This window comes from Branchiostoma lanceolatum, chromosome 14 (genome assembly GCF_035083965.1).
Source record: "Branchiostoma lanceolatum isolate klBraLanc5 chromosome 14, klBraLanc5.hap2, whole genome shotgun sequence".
Taxonomy (NCBI): Eukaryota; Metazoa; Chordata; class Leptocardii; order Amphioxiformes; family Branchiostomatidae; genus Branchiostoma; species Branchiostoma lanceolatum.
The window spans coordinates 10,081,715-10,096,735 of NC_089735.1; the positions used below are offsets into that span (position 1 = coordinate 10,081,715).

The 15,021-nt window shown below is 38.2% G+C and overlaps 2 protein-coding genes across 3 annotated transcripts; one reads left to right on the forward strand and one right to left on the reverse strand.

Annotated features, from left to right (window-relative positions):
* Positions 1–502: 502 nt before the first annotated feature.
* LOC136449021 (uncharacterized) lies at positions 503–3,740 on the forward strand. Of its 2 annotated transcripts, XM_066448789.1 has the most exons (3): positions 503–722; positions 1,041–1,772; positions 2,403–3,740. In XM_066448789.1, the coding sequence occupies exons 2-3, from the start codon at positions 1,062–1,064 to the stop codon at positions 2,733–2,735; spliced, it is 1,044 nt and encodes a 347-aa protein (XP_066304886.1). In that variant the 5' UTR covers positions 503–722; positions 1,041–1,061; the 3' UTR covers positions 2,736–3,740. The 2 variants fall into 2 exon arrangements, with proteins under 2 accessions (XP_066304886.1, XP_066304885.1); XM_066448788.1 differs by lacking the exon at positions 503–722 and having other exon boundaries at positions 931–1,772.
* A 42-nt stretch (positions 3,741–3,782) lies between these two features.
* LOC136448711 (endosomal/lysosomal proton channel TMEM175-like) lies at positions 3,783–14,990 on the reverse strand. Its single transcript, XM_066448347.1, has 20 exons — positions 14,683–14,990; positions 13,529–13,576; positions 12,358–12,452; positions 11,487–11,538; positions 11,165–11,200; positions 10,781–10,864; positions 10,143–10,214; positions 9,661–9,753; positions 9,021–9,099; positions 8,521–8,598; positions 8,153–8,207; positions 7,810–7,925; positions 7,398–7,432; positions 6,972–7,016; positions 6,773–6,835; positions 5,926–6,029; positions 5,585–5,680; positions 5,061–5,124; positions 4,606–4,665; positions 3,783–4,155 (listed from the first exon to the last, which is right to left on the reverse strand). Exons 1-20 carry the CDS (start codon positions 14,764–14,766, stop codon positions 4,027–4,029), a joined length of 1,488 nt encoding a protein of 495 aa, XP_066304444.1. The 5' UTR covers positions 14,767–14,990; the 3' UTR covers positions 3,783–4,026.
* Between the last annotated feature and the right edge of the window lie 31 nt (positions 14,991–15,021).

The window sequence follows — 15,021 nt, forward strand, 5'->3', positions numbered from 1 at the left end:
GTAAGACATAATGTGATTCCAATGTAGTTATGCATGGTGTAAGATCAATTGTGAGATAAGAATTGCCTGTCTGTAGTAAATAAATAGCAAATTTCATAGCTGTGACCGAGATTAACAGAACAATACTGAGACAATTATCATTTGGCGGAAGGTACGTGTTTTAGGTCGAGTAATAGAGTGTGGCCATGCCTGCATCAACCGCAAATTAAGTCTCATTGCCGATGCAACGCAATCTCAGAAAGATTCACCCTGCTCTGAAATCCAGTCTTTCCAGTCGTTGAACTTTTCACCCAATACTCAGTGGCACAGGTACAGGACAAGGTTACATGAGGTTAAAGCCACAGGATCTATTGTTGCGTGTGTTGACGTCGACTCTGTTCACATGAAGCCTGTGTCCCGTATTTCTGTAAGTCTTTCCTGATTGATCAGAACAGAGTCGGTTGCTTCGTTTCTGTTCTGTTCAGATAACAAACAGCGACTGAACAAGTCGCTGATGACTCAACATTCGATGTTACTGTCACGGTACTCTTACTGTGTTCGTTGGTCGTAAAGGGGTCAATACTACAGCAGGAATGGTGGGTATTTTCAGGTAAATGAACCATGATACAACTGGTGATCTTTAACCCATGGCATGCATATGAACTTTGTCACCACGCAACACATCCTCAGGCGTGACATGCACAACAAAAAGGGAATGGTCGATTGTATCGTTTGCTCGTATGGTAAGTGCATACTATTAACTATTCTGTTCTTATAGTAGTAAGTTATGTAGCTATACGTTTTTTAAAGGTACTTTGATCACAGTACTCATCATTTGCAGAAAGAGCTTAGTATTTAAAGTCACAGAATCAAATGACGTCATTGATCGAGAGACAATTTATTTAAAATGGGACTTGCCTAAATAAATACACGGGGGGCGTACAGAAGCTCCCACTGTAATTTATGAGTAAACTGGGGCGTTAGTTCACTTCTACGGACGAACTTGGGCTCTCTAGTTTGTACGATCGCATTATCAACCGTCACATGAACGTCATTTCTAGTATTTTACAGAATAGGAAAACATGGCTGGCGAGGACACAGGCGACCCACGGAACTTACTCAAGCTCAACAGGCGATTACTTATCAAGGATATCCGTTCAACCGAACCTATATTAGACCACCTCTACCAGCACAGCGATATCACCGAGGAAGAGCGAGAAGAAATACAGGGAAAGGCGACGCATCAAGAAAGGGCGAGAACGCTGTTGGACATCGTCGCCACGAAGGGTAAGAAGACGTACTATCACTTCCGCGAAGCCTTGAAGACACTGTATCCCCACTTGGAAGAAATCTTACACCGATGTCCCTTGCATAACGCGCGACTCAAGCTATACTGTGAAGTGTGCGAGTGTCTGATATGCATGAACTGTAAAGATCTACACAGGACGCACACGGCAACTTCTGTTCTAGCAGTCGCTGACGAGGTCAGGTCGAACTTTTCCTCTTTTGTTCGAGAAAATCGCAGAAAGCTGGCGACTAAACATGGCCAGGAAATCAGTGATCTAGAGAAAAAACACCTCGGGGTCTGGGTAGAGGCAAGAGCGGCGCATCTACAGGCACAGGTCACCAGACGGATCGAACAAGAGAAAGAGTGGTTTATTGGGAAGTTGTACCAACGGCCAGGCTCGGCTATCTCTAGCGTAGCAGAGTCAACCAACTTCGACCAACCCACGAGTCTAGAAGAACCGCCAGGCGACAAGAAAGAACAGTGTTGGGTGACAGGATATACACTGGTAAGTTGTAACGTTACATAATTTGTAACGTCTGGCTCGTAAAATGACGGTTTGCTAAACACAAGCGGTATTCAGGCCCTTTTGTTCGCTGCATAGTTTTACTGCAGAATAATGCACAGTCATGGCACAAAGTCCAGATACCTCGGGCTAACATGTTCCGCCTGAATTCTTGACTATGAACTTGAAATAGACCTACCTAAGCTAGGTGTGTGCCTTATTTACACAAAGAAATGCTTTTCCAAGAAGTCATGCTTTCGGATCTATGTGTTTGTGCATCCTTGTGCATGTTTATGTGTGAACAGCATGACTGACCAGAAGTTTTGGATGGATCTTTATTATGATGGTACGTTGGTATATATCGGCAAAAACAAAGGAAAGCTTTGATGATTAGCCTCCTAGCGGAATTTTAAGGTACTTCACTAGAACTTCTGTTTGTTGTGCCCAACGATTTTATGGTCACATGCTATATTTGGTCATGGTCTCGATAAGACCTAATATAAGTTCGGGTTACCAATAGCTAGGAGCGGGCTTTTTTTGTTACAGACTTTGAAAGAGGACAACTCGTATCCGCATCTTACAGCTGTATCATAATTGAATGCATATAACGGTATGTTAATATTTTACTTTCAGGGCAAGGTGGTCCATTGTAAGCTGTGTATAAACATCGGTAAGGTGGCGGAGGTTATCCATGAGAACCCGTGGCTTCCCCGAGACGATCAGCGGCTCCTTCAGCGGGTGATGACGCTAGTGCTGGAGGAACCACGCCAGGTCGTTTGGTACGACGCCGAAATCACAGTCCACGGTGTGAGAATATCTGGTCTCAAGTTCACTGCAGGCGACAAGACCAATAGATTCTTTGTGCATCTAGTAGACGTTGGAAAACCGCGTAATGTATGCGAAAAAAAGAAATGGCGCAAAACACAATACGGTGACGTTTTGATATGGTCTGAGGTGACAAAATAACACTAGTAACTCTATATTTACAACGCAATTAAGAATATCTGGTCTCAAATTCACCGCAGGACAAGACCAATAAATACTTTGTGCATCTAGTAGACGTTGAAAAACCGCGTAGTATATGCGAAGAAAAGAAATGGCGTAAAAAACAATATGGTGACGTTTTGATATGGTCTGAGGTGACAAAATAGCACTTGTATCTCTATATTTTCAAAGCAATTAACGACCTCCATGACTACGGAGGTTTTGTAATCGGTGTAATCAGTGTTTGTTTGTTTGTGTTTGTCTTGGGGTGACCTCGCAATTTCGTGAATATTGCAAAGTGGCAAGGCGGAAGTGGTGTAATAGGATACTTGGAGAATTGGTTTGGCTTGTGTCCAATGTGCCCGATTATGTAATGGGTATATCACTAGTCTTTATTGTCTTTTTCTTTTACTTCAATTTTACCACAAAACAAGGCTCATAAGAGCCACTCACATATTTTGGGTTACTGTTCTGGACTGTGATGACAAATGTTTGTTCACCTTTGACTGAAAAGTTTAAGCTTGTACCCATCATGGGAACTTTATGATCATATTTTTCCGCAGTTGACTATTTCATTTCATCTCGTTTAGATATCATAAACAAAAAAATAACTGATTAATGGAAAACAAAGAAAATGAGCCAGACTATGCATGTTTTCGTTTACACCTTAAATATAAAATAAATTATAAGAAAGATTCTTTGATACGTCCAAACAGGAATATCTTCAATAAAGTCAAGCAACCATAACATACACCCAAACAAGAATGATGTAATCAGCGCTATGATAACTATGATGACAATAGATAATGATTATTGTTAGTTTGCAAATTATAAATCAAACACAAAACATCAACACACTCAGTAGTACTGTCACAAACACAATGATAATAACATAATAACATAATAAAATAGGACCAAGGTAAGCTAGATTTAGAACATATGGAATGCCCAGTCAGACTGCGCACATTTTTTCTAGTCTCTCTCTATACATACAAATCACCAGGAAAAGACTTTTGCCGCATTCCTTTGTATTCATAAAAAGTTTCTTTACTCTCTATCAAATACTGTGTGTGCTTCTTTTAGTGTGCTTTATACATAAGAAATTGATAAATCGAAAGATACAATAGAATACTTATTATCACGAATTGATATAACAATTTTCCCACTTCCACCAAATTTTTTATGTAAAAAAACAAAACAAAGAAAACTGTGCAACTTTTTTCCTTGTGTATCCATTTCTTTATAACTGTATCGCAAGAGGAATGCAAAAAGGTCACACGGCTGTGATGTCGTTCTCGTGAACCCTGTTACTCGCTTTTGAGTTGTATTTATTCGCAGGAAGGTAAGACATCTCAGGGTCTTCTTCTTCTTTCTCTGAGGGTCGTTTTTTGTCCTCTCGCCTCTGAAATAAGTAATTTACTTCAATATCATATGTTTTGTATCAACAGAACGTATACGTAGTAAAGAAATATATTGAGCAAAAGCCTATACGATGTACTTGATGGCCAGTGTTAAGCCCCAATCCACTGGACCCGCGGCACGTTGGCGACCACGCCTCGACGAGCGATTTGACAGAGCACTCAACGAACTTCATCGATAGAAAACGAATCTTTTCACGCTTCGTTTGTTCTGTTGTCTTTTTAGTCATACTTGTACGTTTTGCATGAAATTCCTATTATAAAGTCAAGGGTATCACACATCTAGTTTATAAGTCGCAGCGACGCCGTCAACGTACGTGCCGCGGGTCCATAGAGATAGGTGCTTTACAGTTTCATGCAGGGCCACCTTGCGATCCTTACGAGAAGTGAAGTCTACGGACGCCTCACTACCACCATACATAAGGTAGCCTTACCTGCACACAGTTGCGGACAATCTTGATGATGATGAACACACCCGGAGTGGAAATTTGCACCTGCGATAGCAAATAGTAAAACTTTAAGACATAATTTTCTTCAAGTGAAATTTAATTTTGAAGCAATCTTTCCCCTTATTATAAAATGATGAAATCATTGATACAGAAAATAGCAAATGAAGAATGACTATAGCTATTAGATTACTTGTACCAATTACTTTATTACATCAGGACAAGACGACAGCATGCTGTCCCCAAATATGATCATCTTGTGTCAAGACCACATCACAGAATAATTTCTATGTATGTATTCATGTATGTATGTATGTATGTATTCATGTAGAAGAAATGTATTTATGTATTTTCTGAACAAAGTTTTTTAAAATTTTAGAATTTTAGAAAATTAAAAAAAAATCACAGAATGGTAGTAATAAATGCTACTTAGAAATACATACCCAGTTGATGACTTCTGAGTCGAACTTCCAGGTTGGAACAAAGCACAAAAGAAACAACAGGAGACTAGAAAATAATAATAAAAATGTAAAAAGTTTCCACAACCTAATTCATTATCTAAAATACAGCTACACCGTTCCGCAATGCAGTGATAATCTTGTACTATCAAATACTTTTCAATCGCATTAGCATTACGTCTGGTATGTAGATTCTAACCGGGATAGACGTAAAGGCAAATATACGACACCTTACAGTATAAGGGAGTGTAGGTAACCGTAAGGTCAGAGATTAAAGCCCCAAAGACGAAAATAATATCCACGTGGCCAACACGTCTGGACAAAGGACTGTCTACAAATAAGGGACCGTAAACTTTGACCTTACTTCCCAATGCATCATACTCTACATGCGCACTTACAGCTATGATGTGGCTTATTGCCTTTCCTCATTGGCGTCTAGCATGCGTCTTGCAAAGTACCGGAAAATGTAACATTAGTAACGGAAAATGCTTTATACAGAAGATGCTCACCTGATGGTGGGGTACACACACAACCTGATAATCATGAACGTGTTCATGTATTTGTCTTCATCGTCATCATCGAAACGCCGGTGAAGCAACTTCGACCTTCGAAAAGAAAGAGGCAATGTTACATGACCTTGAAGTATAACTCATACACTTAAAGCGTTTGTTGTTCACATGTGTGAGTATTGCGACGTGTATTCGGAATGAATCATAGAAGTTTATCTTTGAAATATATTTCCTTCTTCATCTTTATCTTTTACACATTAAGAACGAGCAAGTCATGAATATACCACCCATGTTGTTCGCTCGTGATGTAAGGTAAACTTCAAATTAAACGGAAATCTTACTTGTTTTTCATGACGATGATCCACATGACCAGGTGCCAGATGCTAGAAAACAGCACCGTGCCGGCGTTCAGCTGTACAGCTATGGCAGCGTCACCTGCTGACACCTGTGGATAAGACAACGAGAGATAACTGTACATTACGACCTTTTATTACTAAAACCAGCATCGGATGTACATTTTAGTACCAAGGACAGGGCCAGTTAGGCCATTTAGTACCAAGGGCAGGACAAGATAGGCCTTTTAGAACCAAGAACAGGACCAGTTAGGCCGTTTAGTACCAAGAACAGGACCAGTTAGGCCGTTTAGTACCAAGAACAGGACCAGTTAGGTCGTTTAGTACCAAGAACAGGACCAGTTAGGTCGTTTAGTACCAAGAACAGGACCAGTTATGTCGTTTAGTACCAAGGATAGGACCAGATAGGTCATTTAGTACCAAGGACAGGATGAGTTAGGCGGTTTAGTACCAAGGGCAGGACCAGTTAGGTCGTTAAGTACCAAGGACAGTTCCAGTCAGGCCTTTAGTACAAAGGACAGGACAGGATAGGCATTTTAGTACCAAGGGCAGGACCAGTTAGGCCTTTTAGTACCAAGGAAATAGTATCTTATTTTTCTGATGCGTCTCCGCATTCATTGGTATTGTTTATATGTAATGTGTTTATCACTAAAATTGTATTCAATTTTTTTATCCTTACATACTAGTATGCCATTTCAATTGCTAATGTATTAATTTCAATTGCTAATGTATTAATGGAACACAACTTGTAATGCACGCTTGAATTGTCCCATTGACTTAACAACAATTGACTTGTAAAGAATATCTCAGTTACAAGTTGATCTATGCAGCATACCTCTTTTCCGAATTCTCCGGTAATCTTAAACACGATCGGAAGTAGTCCAGCAAACATAAGGGCCTGTAGATGACAAACATGGAGCTGTTATACCATCTATACAAACTAATACAAGCTATAAATTATAATGGAACGGATCTCAAATATACATTGTGTCAAATGTGTCCAAAGGAATATTGAGAATCAGGATTTTACTGACCAACTTGTTGAAAAATGCGAGAAGGGGGTTCTCAGCGAAGATGCGCTGTAAGATGGGGAAGGATCTCATTAATAAGATACTTTTTATTCAGTGACCTACCAACTTGATGAAACTATTCACTAGAATACACATGCAGTTTGTTTATTATATTCACATTCAAAAGAACCAAAGCAGTTTTTATGGCTGTTGTTAAGACTACCTGTGTAGGGTTGCTTTTGTAGAATATCAATATTTTGACATTGTATTGAACACAACTCGGAAATTTCCTTCAATTTGAAGCTCTGCAGCACGTGGCTTGTAGTCGTCCGACATTTCTTTTTTGGGCTAATCTTATAATTTGTTATGGATCAAAGTTAAATCTAGTCCTAACATCGATTATATGTAAATTGCCTCTAGCAGGTAAATGTGGTAAAATATAACACTTACGTAGAAAATCGAGTGGTGGAGATACCACAGCATACCTAACAAGGGCAAAACGTCACCTTGTTTTTTGCATTTGACATAAGTCATTCATGTCAAGTTATAGCACACACATTATGACTACAGCACGGGGCATAAGGCAGTGACTTGATTTAAGAAATTCCAGACTGGATTAGTATAACTTCCTGCTGTACTAGATTTTCAGGTATTTTGCAACGTAAGTAGAATAGTTTCTTATAGATGTTGTACAAGCTGGGATGTGTTTTATGACACGATCATGTTGAGCAATAGAATCACCATTATAAGCGGCAGCAACATTTTTTTTCAAATCTGACAATAACTGTCAGTCTAAAACTTTCTCTGACCACATAGAACTTTGCTGAGATTCATGATTAAAGATATATCATTTTTCACTTACAAATGGTGATGAAAGTGCCGGCATATGACATAAAGACGTGTTGGTCGTGTTTCAGGGCTGTGATGAGGTCACCATGCTTTGCGATGTCATCTTCTTGTGACGGGACGTTCTCCACACTTGTTATGAGTAAAATCAACATTTAATCTTTATCTTGCTTTATGAAATTCCCAATATTTAATTTTGGAAATAAATGAAAATAAATTTTGATAGGGCTACAACTCAGCGGGTCATTTAAACATTACACGCAATCATTTCTCTATCATTAAGATTGAGTTATTATATGAAGTTGATGAAAGTGAATAAAAATAATGAAACATATGTTATGAATGTTGGCAATATTTACCATATGTCCAAGATGATGAGTGTGGCTATGATCGCATAGACGCCGTCACTGTAGACTGAAAATTCAAATGAGCAATTATTATTAACATATTTCGTAGTCATTGTAGGCATTTCTGGAAATCAGAGGTAATGCAAAAAAACTCTACTTCCTGGGAAACACTATGTCAGTTTTTCAACATATGATCTTCTGAGCATTGAAGAGCTGTAAACATAATGTTTATTTACATTCACTTTCGTTCATATATTTTGTATTTATGTATGTATATTGTTTTAGTATTGTTTTGTGTTTATGTTTTGAGAAGAAGGTGCTATAAAAACAATTGCCCCTGATATTCGTAAAATGCATGTGAATGAAATGAATAAATATACCCCTGGTTCTAAGTGTGTCAGTCGTTTCCACGAGAAGACGTGAGGGCAGCAGAACTTTACATCCGGTATCTCCGTCTCCTTTGGAGAACAAAATTGAATAGTTAAATGTTTATCTTTTTTTTTTTATATCTAGCGTATCATTGCAACATACAATCACGGATGTTGAACACGACATGGACAAGCAGAGGTTCGGCTTTATTTCTTTTTAGTCTTTTTTGTCGGGCTTCCTATTTTTTCCGTTCTCTTTTTGTCCGCCTAAAATGCATTAGAAACAACTATTAATGAAAGACTATCTGATTTTTTAAAACTTATTTATTTTGCAGAGAATGCACACCCATGGCTGCCCAACTAGCCTGTGACTAGTACGAATTGTGTGTAACACCTTTTCTATAACGTACTAGATATTCTACACACATTTGAATTGATAGTCATATAACAGATACAGAAGGGACTGATGTGTAAATGATTGTATGAAGTACATCATAATGCAAAGATCACACCTTTCCCGAAGTAGTAGAGTGATATGATGACCTGGCGCAGAAGAGGCTCCAGTAGAACCATCACCAGTAGAGCCCAGGCCTACAGACGATCATCAGAAACAACATGTGAAACAAACAAAATATTAACGAAAAGTAGGAAATATTCCAGCTAAGTAATTGTTCCGGCTTCTAAAATATGATTTGTATAACAAAAATCTCAAATGTAAAGCCACTTTTTTCTATCTTTTCTAACTTTGCTTTTGGACAGACAAGGACGACGTGGCACTGCCCTCAGGTTTTTCATAACTTCTTCTAACAGCGCCACGTACAGAGAACAATATTCAAAAAACACTTTTAGATAGAACATTGCCGTAATTTACGGGTTTTTTTGGTCTTATTTGCCTATCTTCAAGTTGATGTACCAAATTATTTCTATACAATAGTAAGTTCTTACTTTTTTTATTGATAATAGGGGAATTAGTGCTTTCTTCTTTTATTCTATAGTCTGCTGCAAACGTTAACATTGTTCAAAATATTTTGTATCTTTTCTTATTTCCATTGTCGCAAACTATCCATCTAAACGATTTTACGTTAACCTATTCTAGGCAATGCTATTATCCAATGAAAATGAGTGCTACAACATGCATATAATAGAACTCACAGCCTCAATTCTGATCCAACCAATTCCGGCAGCAACCAGGGCGAGAACTGGCTTTCCAAGCACCATCAGCATGGTTCGACATCGTTTAGATTTCTGAAATTAACAGGAACATCTAAAATCAAAACGACATTATTTGGATTTCTAAAAAGACAGTACAGATATCTGAAATAAAAATCAAACCCGTCAATAGAAAAACTTTCGAATAGCTTACAATATATCATTGGTCCAACACCATGCAAATGGGTGAATAATTTTGCTTTTGAATTAACCGTATATGAACATTCCGAAATGTTAACTGCTGTGCAGTTGTTATGTTTTAATTCCATTCAGTGTATGAAGTATAATATATACGATCGATAACAATTAAAAGCAAGAATTGAATATTTTCTAATGAAGTATGTACAGTTAATTGAAATGTAAATACTGTGTGATAAAAGCAAAATATCAGCGTAATGGTTACTTTGTGTATGATTGATACTCACTATTTCACCATATCTTGCTTCGTCTTCGTTCAGCAGATTTGGCCTACTATAGGCTTGCCATGCTATACCTGCCTATACGGACGTATAGGGATATCGAATTACAATAATGATTTTAACGATAGATATACTCATGGATAACCCTTGAAAATGGTACTTTGGAGAGCTAGCATATATTGATTGGTTGTCTTTGCATATTTACAAGGCGAATCAAACTATTGATTAAGGATTAATGACCCGACACCATTCGATGTGTTTTCTTTATATAATTTGATGACATAATGCATAATCAGTGGCCTTTGACCACGAATTCGAAGTAACCTCGCTTCGCTCACTTTGTGGTTTATTAGCTAATTATGAGTCACTGGTCGTTATATTACTGTTAACACCAGAGGAAACGGATTATTATCGTTATCATTCTGTCGGCCTGCCTACAGAATATGGCCATAGTATTAATTTAGACTGACATTGACATCGTTAAGAAGCTAAAATCAAATCATTCCTACGAGCGTGCATATTGGCCGATCAATAATGGCCGTCTTTCCTCTTCATTTAAACCATGCTTATGACGTAATGGCTGTATGGCCAATAGGAATGGAGGTTTGTGATTGGCCTACTGCCTACTGTGATATGACAATTACCATGAGAGTCCCGGCTATAACGATGCTGGCACAGAACAACACTACCGCAAGTGGCTCTGTTGGATGTTCCGCAAACATCAAGAACTAGACAAAAATCAAAAACGCTTTCATCATTTTAGCCCATCTTATCTGAATATTATGTATACATGTGCATGCCGATTACATATTGGTAAAAATCACTTGCAAGCTTCATGTTAGTCTTTTCATGTTGCCGGACTGAGTCAAAACAGGCAAAATCTTTGGTTGTAGCTGGTTTTGATTTCAAAATTAATTTCAACGTATAAGGATTGATGTAGGAAACTATCAATTGAACACATGGCTAGGTCGACATGCCCACAGAATATGGCAATGGAATGATACAGGGGGTAAATGAGAAAAACATACCGAAAATGGTAGAAATGTCGACGCCATTAAAACTCCCTGAAAAGATCACAAGAACATGTTAAAGGCATTCAAACACATGGTGCATGTAAGCAAAGGCGTAAGCATTAAATTTTCACTATGTTTAGGAATCATCACGAATATCACATACAAATATTTCATACAACGCGGAAGTCCGTAGAAATATTACTTGTAGGATTTCTGTACAAAATGCTAAATCAGTAGTCTTATCGTTTAAGTTGGCGTAGCTACACAATAATATACTTGTTATGCATTTACTATCCATGAATAAATCGAAATAACAAGTTGGGTTAGTTGTTATCACCAGATTTAGAAGTATGATTGACTCGTTGACTTTTTCGATGTATCCGAACAACCTGTAGTATAACATAAAATAATGTAATATATAAAACATATAATATAATTCAATACAATAGACTCTATGGAAAAATGAAAATAATAAGTCAACCAATCATTGTAATTTGTCGGTAGCATACACTCCAGTAAACTGAAAATAATGGTACGTTTTAGGAAGGTCAAACCATCTCTTTAAAAGATATACCACAAAACAAGTCGCGGAAATACAACTGAAAGCGTAGGTCCTATTCCCACTGGACAGTGATCGCTGAGCCACCGTACAGCGACCAAAATTGGATTTGTGGGACCCTTAATTTTATGATAGAAATAAAATGCGATATATTATGGTTTCAAATACAAGAAGACACACAAAGCGTAAAAAAGTGATTTATCTATGAAATTCACTGAGCAATCTGTGAAATCTTTCGTCGCTCGCGGTTGCAGCCTTTAAGCCGGCGTCACAATTCATGCGAGCGTCGGCCGACTTTGTAGATCGCCCGAAGCTCGCCGAATTTCAAAATCGCCCGAGCGTCGACCGTATTTTCCAATGAAAATCTCGGGCGACGTCCGTCGAACACTAAAAACTAAAAATCCCCCATGAGATGGTACCATCTCTTGGACATGGACGAAGTCAGTGTCGACTAAGCTGGTAAAAGGCCAATATTTGGATCAACCTGTATTTCTAAAAATCGCCCGTAGCCCGCGTAATCGACAGGACGTCGGCCGTACTTCGGCCGAAAATGCACATTTGAAGCTCGCCAACACGTCGGCCGAGCTGAATTTCTTATTTGTGACGCCGGCTTAAGTAATAAGGGGGTGTATGGTAAGCATCTTCTTACGATGTGTGAGTACTCCATGTCGAAGCCACTATCACAAACGTCGTGGCGTATACAAGGATCTTGAACCATATGGACTTCACTCCCTCCAGTAGGTCCTAAAGTAGTGAAAAAAGTGAAAGTTTAACTCAGTAAAGAGCGAATTATCTAACTAGCTAATATTATCCTGGTCGTAATATAGAAGACGTTTTTACATTTTCAACCGAGGACTTGTTAAAACTGTTGTCATCAGACGTAGAAGAAACTAAAAGAAACGTGTGTGTGTGTGTGTGTGTGTGTGTGTGTGTGTGTGTGTGTGTGTGTGTGTGTGTGTGTGTGTGTGTGTGTGTGTGTATGTGTGTGTGTGTGCACCCGGTCGTGTGAGTAGTCTTTCTACCAATTCCTCAACTACCTTGCTCTAAAAATCTTATCTACACAATCTTTTTGGCCTCAGACGCCCACTTAATAACATAGCTGGAGGCTTTTCCAATTATTTAAAAATCAAAATAGATAAAGGGTCATTTACTTGTTGCCGTCATGTTTTTGCTTGCATTTTATTTAGTTTACTAGTTCTGTTTTATGGCTTAGAACAACCTGAAATATGTGTGACAATAAAGCAAAAGTTTAAATTTAAACAGCGTGTGAATATATAATTTTATACAGGGGAAGGGACCTAGGGTAGACAACGATTTCGCGCTTGACGGCAATAACTGAAAGGTATTTGTGAAATAGGGTATTAACTAAACAGGTCTTACTGCTGCAAGTGAAAGGGGTGGTCACATAAAAGATTGCCAGACCGCATATTACCTAGTCAATGCACAACGTAAATACACAAAATGTATCAAACGCTGGTACTTTTTCTTAGGTAGGTTTAAACATACAATATACTTCTGAACTAGCAATGTAAGTCCACATTTTCACTAGAAAGCGACCAAAATTTGATTTGTGTGATGATGATTTGATATTTTGAATATGATGCAATTAGATTTAAAGAATTGAAAGTATGATTTAAAAGACAAACATACACAATTGGTCAATCGGTAAAACCTTTGGTCACTCAACCGACGCCTCCTCTAATGAAAGATGTTTGCTACTATCTTTAAGTTTTTTACATGTATCTAGTCATCATTTTGTCTATATTGTTTTATAATGACGATGATACTGTTATTTCATAAGATAACATTTTATAACATACCTCTGTACTCTTTATTTCCTCCACTGTTTCGCCTCCAAGTGGCACAATCTGTAAAGAAACATCAGTTGAAAACACGTCTTATTATCACGAATGGACACTTTTTGAAGGGAAACCCTGCTCACTCGGATGAACATCATTACGCAAACCTTAAAGAAGCCACATCATCATTATCATCATTCGTCCGGATTTACGTCGGTGAGGTACACTGTACTACAATCTATCTAGAAATGGTTACGCTTGCCTCATCAATATTCAAAACAACTGTATGTCCAGGTAGCAAAATGTCATATGATATGTAAATTTGTACATATAAGATTTGAATTTTACATTTAAGTCCATCAACTTTTTATCTTCATGTTATTATAATTTCACCTCCAGACAAACACACATTTATATTGTACAAAGATATCTTAAGTTACTTGGATTACTTAGATATCTACGGTTTCTTCTTATTTTGAAAGGATAGATTTTTTAAGTGGACCTTATTATGATATCATTTGTTGCATCATATTATTCTATGTCAGGGTCATTCCCCTGCAATCATTGAAAAAGCCAGTAGGTGACATGTTTATCCTGGCGAACTAGATAAACTAAACTGAACGGAAAGTTCCCCTTAAGCTATAATCATTACGCACGCGTAAGCACACGGGACATTTTTCTAAAGGGTTTGGCCTTGGTAAAAGGGGCGTTCATAACGAAGTTCGTGTGTTGTTTACTTGAAGTATACTTAGAAAACACAACAAATCTTTCCCCGTACCACAAGTTCTTTGTTATTAGTCTGTATGCGACAACTATTCATGTACAGCAAACCTAACTATTCTTAAATTTCAAACGGTACTAAGAAGGAAGAAGTGTCCACAATCTAGATTTAGGACTCGTGTTAGCTTTTATGCATTTCATTCATTTGTAAACGACTATTTTTTATGACCTGTATATAGCCCAATGGAGTGAAAACATACAATACAGGTCATTAATTTATATTAGAACACGGAGACTTTCAAAAGTGCTGAAACCGAGGGGACCATATTTCGTGACCTCAATTCATGACCCTTTTGCATACATGTAACGTTAAACGTACAGTAAAGAATGACGTGTAAACTTCACGTTAAATCCATAACGCTATTAACAGACGGACCAATGAAGACATCCCTCACCATGATCGTGGTAATGATTGAGAAGACGGCGTCGCTGTAGGACAGCAGTCTCTCCGCCGAGCTGATGTGCTGATCCCGCGCCATTTTTGTTGTCCTTCGACCTTCTTGTCAGACGACAAAAGCCGGTTTGATCAAACGTTCTGTCCTGACCTTACGCTATTGGTTAAAGCGCCTCGAACCTTGGCAAGCATTTAATAGGGCAGTGGATTTAAATCATAGGGGTAAGGGCCTTCTTTTTTGACTGAAACAAACTTGTCCAACCACACTAAACACTAAGAACTGCACGGTGAGGTAGTGAGTGCATATAATCAGCTCAGCTGAACTATGACCCTTGACGCG